We start from the raw sequence: 9,283 nt of genomic DNA on the forward strand, positions 1-9,283 counted from the left end.
CTGGTTAAATTTTAGCATTTAAAAAAAAAATTTGTTTTTGCCTTTAATAGTTGCCTGGTATGATTATGTGTAAGAGGTACTCTTTTCTTCTGTAGATAGAGGTGAGGAGAATGGAATTGATTGCAATCAAGGGGACAAGCCTTCGGACCGTAGCAAGCGAGCTCGTGGTAGAGGTAAGATAGAATAAGGGGAAAGAAGATGATTGTGATTGAAGAAGCAGACAGTCTGTCGCTATCCTGGGCTCTGACTAAGGCATGACAGTGTACTCTGAACAAATGGTTTTTCTTCTGAAATCTTTTGATTTATTTACTGATGCCTATAAATGAAGTGTTTGGATTTTGTAATTTTGAGGAAACCTATTGGTTGTTTTCAAATGAGCTGAGAAGACACTTTATATAAATAATTTAAAACTTGAAGTTCTGACCAAAATGTCATTATTAATTCTCTTATGTTGGACTTTAACAAATGTGTTTTACTCACTGGTTTTAAAATTAAAATTTACCCATTGATTTCTACCCCCCAGCCTCCCCGTTTTCTGTTAGTGATTATTTCTTTACATTTTATTAATTTGGGATGTCATTAAATCACTTTAAGAATGTAGTTACATATACTTGAGAGTTGCAAATGAATTTTCTCAGGGTTATAAAATGAAGTACATGACGTAATATGCAGACTCTCTTTTGATTCAGTGGAGGAGCTGCCTGAATTGACTGATGTGTTTGATCCATTGTTCAATGCAGTTGTGACTCTTCTTCAAATGAACATTATATAGTGGGAGAAATTTTCATAAATATTAAGTGTAGAAATAGTATAGGTAGTGCAAATACTGTCAACTCCCTTGGCTGTTCATTCATCCAACTATCATTTAGCTTCCACTATATGGGGCAAAGGTAAATGATTTCCAGAAAAAGAGAAAATTGTATACAAACTTGCCAGGCAGAGTTAAAATAATATTGAAATTATCAAATAGATTTTAATTATAATTCCCTTTTCTAACCTTTATTTATTGTGACCAATTTTAAACATAGAAAAAGTGCAGAGAGTAGTTAAATGAACTCCATGGTCCCTTATTCTTATTCAACAATGCTTAAGAATTTTAGCCATGTTTACTTTATATGTCTCTTTCTTCCTTCTTTCTCTGCAGAAATATTTTAAAGTAGATTTTTTTTGGGTCACTTACCCCTAATTACTATGGTAAGCATCTCTGAAAAATGTAGACAGTTTCATATGTAACTGTAATGCTATTTGACACCTAAAAATTGTGGTAAACTTTAGTTATCATCTAATACTCAATGCATACCTAAATTTCCTTGATATTTAAAAAAATGTCTTTTCATCATTGATTTCTTTGAATCAGGATTTAAACAAGATTTATACATTACATATTTTGATTCTCTGTAATCTGGAGTAGTTCTTCCCCATCTTTGCACCTTCACTTTTTTCTCCATAATTGATTTGTCGTCAGAACCATGTGATTTGTCCCATAGAATGTCATGTTTCACACTCTACATTTGTCTTTTTGTTTCTTTGGTGTCATTTAGGTTATTTTTGTAGCCCTCATGTTTACTGTAAATGTAACTTTAAAAATTAAATTCATGCTCACTTTTTAAGATAAGCATGGGTGGTGTTGTGTATCTATATTGCATTGCATCAGAAGGTACTTTTATGTCTTCCTTTTTATTTAGTGATGTTCAGGTTAATGAGTTTTTCATTTTTAGTGAGTTTATCAGTGGGTTTAGAATTAATTTAACTGAAATTTTTAGCATCTTTACTTTGGTTTTTACAGTTTAGTTTTTAAAAGATTTCTCAGAATTTTCCAGATGGGTACTGCGACATAGATAATTCCACATTGTGATTTTCTTTGTGGCAAGAATAGTCTGCTCAGGGGAAGTGTTGGACCTTGCTTTCTCTCTCCAATATTGAGGGCTATAGCTAGGTCTGTCAGCTCTTTTTTTTAGTGAAATGAGTTTTTGTGGTGTTTACGTGTCTTTAGAATTACCTGTTTCTGAAATGTTTTTCTTTCTGTGAGAAATTTAACAAAATTTAACAAAAATAATAGCCAACATTTAACAAAAGAAATTTAACAAAAATAATAGCCGACATTTACGCTAAGTGCTTTTTTTGTAGCAGGATTTTGCTAGTGATTTCCATGCATTTTCTTTTAATTCCTCAGTAAACCCTCTGAGGATTATTGTTGTTCTCATTTTACAGATGAGAGAACTAGATCATTTGGTTAGAGTTTGAAGTAGTTCTGTCTTATTCTGGAACCTGGGTTGTTCAGAGAGACCGAGGGAGGGAGGAGAGAGTCTGAGTTGGTAATAATAGGTGGTTATCTGCCTTGTTGCCTCCTTCCTTTCTCAAGAATGACAAATTCTTTATGTTAGAGGTGGAGGTAAATAAACAGCTTTCCATTATGGAAAAGTGGAAGGACTTAACCAAGTGGGTAGCCTTGAAACCATGTCCACTGGGAATTATTTTTATGGATTGAAAGGAGCCAAACCAAGTAAAATCTAGAAATGATACTGGCTTGCATTAAAATCCCTAATTCAAACATGTTTACTTTTAGAAAGGGTGTAAAGTATTGGGTAAGAGACTTGGATTAACTCTTTATAAACCCACATAGACTTAAAAAAAAAAAAAAATCAGTCTACCCTCCCCCACATATAAATAAACTTTAGTGAGGTATAGTTTTTATATCATAACACCTGTATTTAAATATATTTAATCAGGGCTATTGAAGGTAGTGGTCTGTGTTTGGAGATTTCTTTGAATCAGTATCCAAAGTCTAGCACAGGGCAAGAGGGGAAAAACATTTGTATAGTACCCAGTATGCATAAAAACATAATTATTTTGCTCAGTGAATATTAGTTAAGTCCAGTTTGATAGTAAGTGAATAATGGTGCAGGATTAATAGTTTACATCACATTCATAGTTAAAGAATACACATTCTTTGCTTTCTGCAACATGTTCCTTCCCAGAAGCTGGGTTGTAAGATATTTAATGTCTTAATTTACTCTTCTATAGTGTGTTTGAATTAGCCTTAAAACAGTTGATTGTTCTCTTCCAGTTATTTTTGGTCTATGGGTTAGCAGGCAAATTTTAAAGTGTATTTAAAAAAGAAATACATGCTTTAAAAAGTGTTTGTTAAGGTCCCTGTTGCATTTATTCTTTTCTTTTGACTATACTTGTGGGCTCTTCTTACTGACTTCATATTGACTTTCCCTCAGAACACTAATCTACATCTGTGATTAAATTGCTAAAATTTCAAATTGTTAAAATTTCAGTAAGTCACCCCTTCCCTCCTTAATTTTTGCCTTATCTGCATGGTATTGGTTTTAAAAAAATATGAAACAGCGTGGATTTAATAACCTAACCTGTAATTTTTTGGATAGTATATATAAAGAATTTGATAATTTTTAATATGCAAAAGTCATATAATTTGGGAGTATGTTTTATAGCATGAAAAGTATGAACTCTAGCAAATGAAGTAAAGTTAAATTCTCTTTTATGCCTAGATTTTCTATATTTTTCTCTGAATGTTTGCTGTATATATTTGGAGGATCAAAAATCAATGTGATACTTGTAACAAATAATTTTTCTGTAAGACATTTAAAGTTTGTGGAAAAGTATTTATGAATTGTTTTTGTGAGAAAACTACATCCTTTAGAGGAGGAGAGTAGCAGTTGTGCTTAGTTGTTGTCAATGTCCTGGTGTTTGCTTTTTAGGAACTAAGCCTGGTAGTTGGTGTGAAAACCTTTGGAACATTATAAATGTTGACCATTTAGAGGTACTTGATTATCAAATCATATCATGTTTTGTATACAATATGTGGAATTTAGCTCGCATTTATTAAGTATCCACCGTATGACTGGAAGTGTTCTTGGATGATACTGACTTAATTTTGAGGTTAAAGACCTGTTAGAAATCCATGAGATTTGGAGTGTTCTGGGTAAAGTTCTTTTCATATGCCATGAAATAATTAGTGAAAACTTAAGTATAGTTCTGTGTTTGAGGAGCTTAAACTGCTTACTATTGTGTATATTTAGGAACAAGTTTTATAGTGAAAATTCCAAATTTGCCACTGTCGCTATAGGTATAGAAAAGATGGTAAGGAAGATGGATAGCATCTGTACTCCTTGGTTTTAGGCTTTAGGCCTTGAACTGCCCACCTTGGAAGAAAAGGAAAACAGAAGGTAACAAAAAGAATAGAATGATTTTATTGGCCAATTAATTACTGGAGAAAAGGTATAGCATTTATCATTACATTGGTTTCTTCTTTATAATAATCTTTAATTTTGTTTTTCTCTTTTAAAAGCCCCTGGGCCTTTACTCTGAGCTGCTAGGTGAAAGTAGCTGTTTGTATCAGATAACAGTGTAGAGAAATGGTATATACACAGAAAACAATGTTATTGGTAGCATTACTAGCCAGGGGAATAGGAAAGAACAATTTGTTATCTTGCTAAAATTTACAGTAAATAATGTGTTTTATTTTCAGAAATCTACTTAAGAGGTTTGGCTTGTTTGTCATTAATAACTTGAGTGTAAGAATTAACTGTTTCCGTATCTAGAGAGAGAGATATGTAGTTGATATTGACTTTTTCCAGAGAATTTGCAGGATTTTTGAATTTAGGATATGTATCTTTTTTCTTTTTTTTTTTTTAATTATTATTATTATTTTTTTCCTCCTTAATCTCCTTCCCCCCCGCCCCCCGCCACGGATGTTGCCGTCTCCCTTTTTAAGAATTGGATCTCCGAAGGCAGGGTGTCTCCCCCTACGTGCTCGTGGCATGCACCCAGGGCCTGGCGCCCCCGGCGCATTCAGGGGGCCTGGCGCACCCTGGGTATGGTCCGTGGCTCCACCTGGGGTGCGAACCCAGGACCTTCTGCATGCAAAGCAGACACGCTAACCACTACACTATGACGCCAACTCGATATGTATTTCTTTTATAAATTCCTTTCTTCTGTTTCATGTACATCTTGCTTTCTGGCTCAAGTATGTTGGTTATCATTTAATGATTTCTTAGCAGAATCCCTTTTTAAAAATGTTGGCACTATTAATATTTAACCAATGTTAGTACCATTTGCCACGTGTGCCATTGAAATGAATTCTCTTTTGTTGTAATGGGTCCACTTATCAAGAGCAATTGTGTTTTGGGAAAGTTTGAGATTTTGCTTCTGGCATGTTGTATGTTTGGCTCAAATAAACTAAAAAAAAAATAAATCTATTGTGTTTTTTCTTTTGCTCTCTTCTTTGGTAACAGTGTTCATTATAGCCAAAAAGAAAATATTCTTGAGATACAATTCATATACCATACAATATACCCCATTTATAATTCAGTAATTTTTATTCATAGAATTATGCAGTCATCACCATAATCAATTTCAGGATATTTTCATCACCTCAAAAAGAAACCCTGTAGCCTTTATCAATTCCCAATTCCTCTACCTTCCTCATCCCCCACCCTAGCAATAAACAACCAGTAATCTACTTTCTAGTCTGTATAGATTTGCTTGCCTGTTCTGGACATATCGTAAAAATAGAGTCTTATAGTGGTTTTCTTGTGATTAGCTACTTTCACCTAGCTTAATGTTTTAAAGGTTCATCAGTGTTGTAGCATGTATCAGTACTTCATTCCTTTTTATGGCCAAAGAGCATCCCATTGTATGGATAACATCACAAGTTGTTTTGTTTTGTTTTACAGTGAAGCGTTTTCATTCTCAACCTTTTTGTAGGCTGTGGTAAAAGCTTTGGATGAAGTCTTACCTTTGCTTTTTGACAGTGTTACAGTAGCAGCTATTGATATGCATTATTAAATTCTTCCACTTTCCAGGACATTTCCCTCTATTCCCCTATCTCTGGGAGTAGGGTCAATTTTTAAGGTCATATTTTTAATAGTTTAACTTGAACTGTTGGGTAAGTTAACTATACATGACTAATGTACGTGTTAGTTATATTAGTATGGCTAATATACCCCTCGGAAACTACCTTCCTCTGCGTTTGACTAGTCTCATATACCTCATTTAAGTGGAATCATAAAATATTTGTCCTTTTTTGACTGGCCTATTTCACTTAGCACAAGTCTTCAAGGTTCATCCATATTGTAGCATGTGTCAGAATTTCCTTCTCTTTTAAAGGCTGAATAATATTCCGTTGTATGTATGTATATACCACATTTTGCTTATCCATTCATACATCGATGGACACTTGGGTTGCTTATACCTTTTGGCTGTTGTGAGTAAGGATACTGTGAACATGAGTGTTCAGATACCTCATTCAGACCCTACTTTCAAATTTTCTTAGGTATATGTACAGAAGTGGAATTGCAGGATCATACGGTATTTTTAATTTTGCGGGAGGGAACTGCCATACTGTTTTCCATGGTAACTGTATCATTTTAGATTCCAACCAAACACTACACAAGGGTTTGTTTCTCCATGACCCTTCTAGTGTTATTTTTACTCTCTTTTTTTGATAGTAAGCTGTCATAATGGGAATCAAATTTCCCTAATGAAGAGTGATGTTGAGAATATATGATATGCAAATATTGTATGAGTTGCCTTTGTACTCTGTCGATAGTGTCTTTTGATGTACAACTCTAATGTGTATATTTTTCTTGCCTTTGTCTTTGGTGTCATATCCAAGAAATCATTAACTTGGTGCTCTGAAGCTTTTGTTCTTTATTTTCTTCTAAGAGTTGTGTAGATTTAGCTCTTGCATCTAGAACTGTATTCCACAGTTTAGGATTTTGATTAAGAAAAATTGAAGAGTTGTTGAATAAAAATATTTGTTCTTGCTAGTTCTCTTGCTTGCTGCCATTTTGGTTATTGTCAAAGTCCTCGTATTTAAAATGCTAATTAATAGTATAGTACTTCCAACTTAGCAATTTCCCCTTTCTTTTTCTCATTTCATTTTATAGTAGAGGTGTATGATGTCATGATGTTTGCACTTGCTGGTATTAAAAAACACAGAATATTAAAAATAACCTGCTTGTGTTAAGCTGGTACACACAAATATTATACAAGCAAAATTAAATTCTCTCCTTTTAAATTAATAACCGTGTAGGTGGCTGTGTCAGTAGCGACCAGCAGATTGAGCGCACTGGAGGGAAAGACGGTACTGTTAGGAACAATGACAGTATTGTTTGTGTAAGTGCATTATAGGATGAAGTTGGTAAAATTATAATTGTGTAGGATGTAAATACTATTTTATACTATAATTTTTTAAAGGATTCGGACGTGGCAGAGGGAGAGGGGCAGGAAGATTCTCAACCCAAGGCATGGGGTAAGTCTTAACCACCCTATTTTTGTAGTTAGTACCTTCTCTAGTTTTAAACTCTAAGGTTTTCCTTCCTCTATTCCATATCCATTTTATCGTGGTGAGTCAGATGTTTTCTATACTTAGAAAATAGTAAAAAAGCAAAATAGTACAAATAAAATTGTATCATAATAGGCCTTAGAGCAGAGTTTCTAGCCTTGGCTCTGTTGACATTTTGGATTGGGTGATAGTTTGTTGAGGTGGTGGGGTGTCCTTTACATTGTGTTATGTTTAGCAACATCCCTGACCTCTCCCTACTAGATGCCAGTAGCACCCCTTTTCAAATTGTGACAATCAAAAATGTCTCCAGGCATTGCCACATGTCTTCTGAGAGAGAGGTACACATTTACCCCTAGCTGAAAACCACCGCATAAGTTATGTTAGTAAATCTAGCAGTTGTCTTTGAATGGTACATAAATGCAATGTTTATATAAAAGTGATCATTTTTTCCTGAATTATAATAGTAAAGGGTGATTATACTATGCAAGTGATATAATCAGTTGTTTATTCATTATTTCTTCTTGTTATTTCACTTTTTGCTGCTTCTAAAACATTAGCTCCCCCTGAACTTTTACAAAAACAGCTTTTAAGCATCTTACAGAAGTCATATGTAGATGACAGTCAAGAAGGGAAAGAAATTGGTTCCAAGAAAAGCCCTTTGTCTCTCCATAACTTCAGGGCAGCACTGTTGTGGGTCACTGCTTTCAGGTGGTACCTCCTGCCATCTCTATTTTCTGCCCAAGCTCCCTGTGGACGAAGGATGGAAATACAGGGAACAAACATGTATGTCCAGCCCAGTAGCTTTAAACTATTTTGTGGATTTTGCTGTTTACCTTTAGAAACAGTCTTTTGTGATTGAAAACAAAATTTGTTGGTGATAGCACAATAAAAATTCTATTGTGAAAAATTTAAAGGTAGTATTTAATTCGGCCCTAGTTAGACCTCTGAATCGTGGGATTGCAATGGAAAAAAAAAAAAAGAGATAATGAACAAAATTAAAAAAAAAAAAATTATAACCATTGTTTTTATACAGCAAGGATCATAAAAATCAGTTGTAAAAGATTCAAAGCCAAACTTGGATTCTAACTTGGTAAGAAAAGACTTATTGACTATGTAAGTCTGGGTTTAGTTTTCAGGAGGGCTTTTCAGAGAACCCTCATTTTGCCTAGAATGATCATGTCTCTACACCTGCTTTAGGATGCAGAGGATAGCAACTTAGGGAAATAGGTGTATCATATAAGAGTACATGGAAGGTCCCTAAGCAGCCTTTGTTTTTCAAAAGATCTGTATCCTAATGGCCAGAGAGCTATAATTAAATAGGAGAAGAAGGGTGAAGTTTCTCATGGTGTCTCTAAGAAGGAACAGAATTTGTTTGGGGGAAGATGATGTAAAGTTAATTTTATGACTTGATGATTGCTTCATTTGCCTTTATTCTTTATTTAAAACTCCAGGACGTTTAATCCTGCAGACTATTCAGATTCTCCATCTATAGATGGGTGTGGGACAAAACCACTAGTTTGGGAAACTGCTCAGAATGGTGCACATGAGGGAAGTGGTAAGTGTCTATTCTTGTTGGGGATGTGTTTTAATTGTTTGAATTGTTAATATACATACAAAGATGACATCAAAGTGTGCTGATGGAGAATAATGAAAAACAACCTGCTGTCCTACCTCTGAGACTATTGTTCGCTTGTTCTTAACATTTCCAAAGTCTCTTACTTATAAATCTCCCTAAGGTAAATTTGATTTTTTTCCTTCTGCACTCTGAGGAAGAGGCGGTAATTAATCCAAGTAAATCAGCACAAACCCCCCACTCAAATCTCAGTATGTCAGGGATGTTTTAAAAATTTATTAAAATTTTTTTTTCATATACAGTTGACATTCAATATTATATTAGTTTCAGGTACAGCATAGTGGTTAGACATTGCTGTATCTTATGAAGTGATCCCCCCAATAAATCAAGTACCA

The 9,283-nt window shown here is 34.2% G+C and overlaps 1 protein-coding gene across 1 annotated transcript in view; it reads left to right on the forward strand.

Moving 5' to 3' along the window:
* Window positions 1–9,283, forward strand: part of UBAP2 (ubiquitin associated protein 2) — a 69,246-nt gene that overhangs the window by 21,708 nt on the left and 38,255 nt on the right. The window contains 3 exon segments of the mRNA XM_025049718.1: window positions 96–173; window positions 7,228–7,282; window positions 8,767–8,870. Coding sequence (XP_024905486.1) covers window positions 96–173; window positions 7,228–7,282; window positions 8,767–8,870 — 237 coding nt within the window.

This window comes from Pteropus alecto, unplaced genomic scaffold (genome assembly GCF_000325575.1).
Source record: "Pteropus alecto unplaced genomic scaffold, ASM32557v1 scaffold206, whole genome shotgun sequence".
NCBI classification, from domain to species: domain Eukaryota; kingdom Metazoa; phylum Chordata; class Mammalia; order Chiroptera; family Pteropodidae; genus Pteropus; species Pteropus alecto.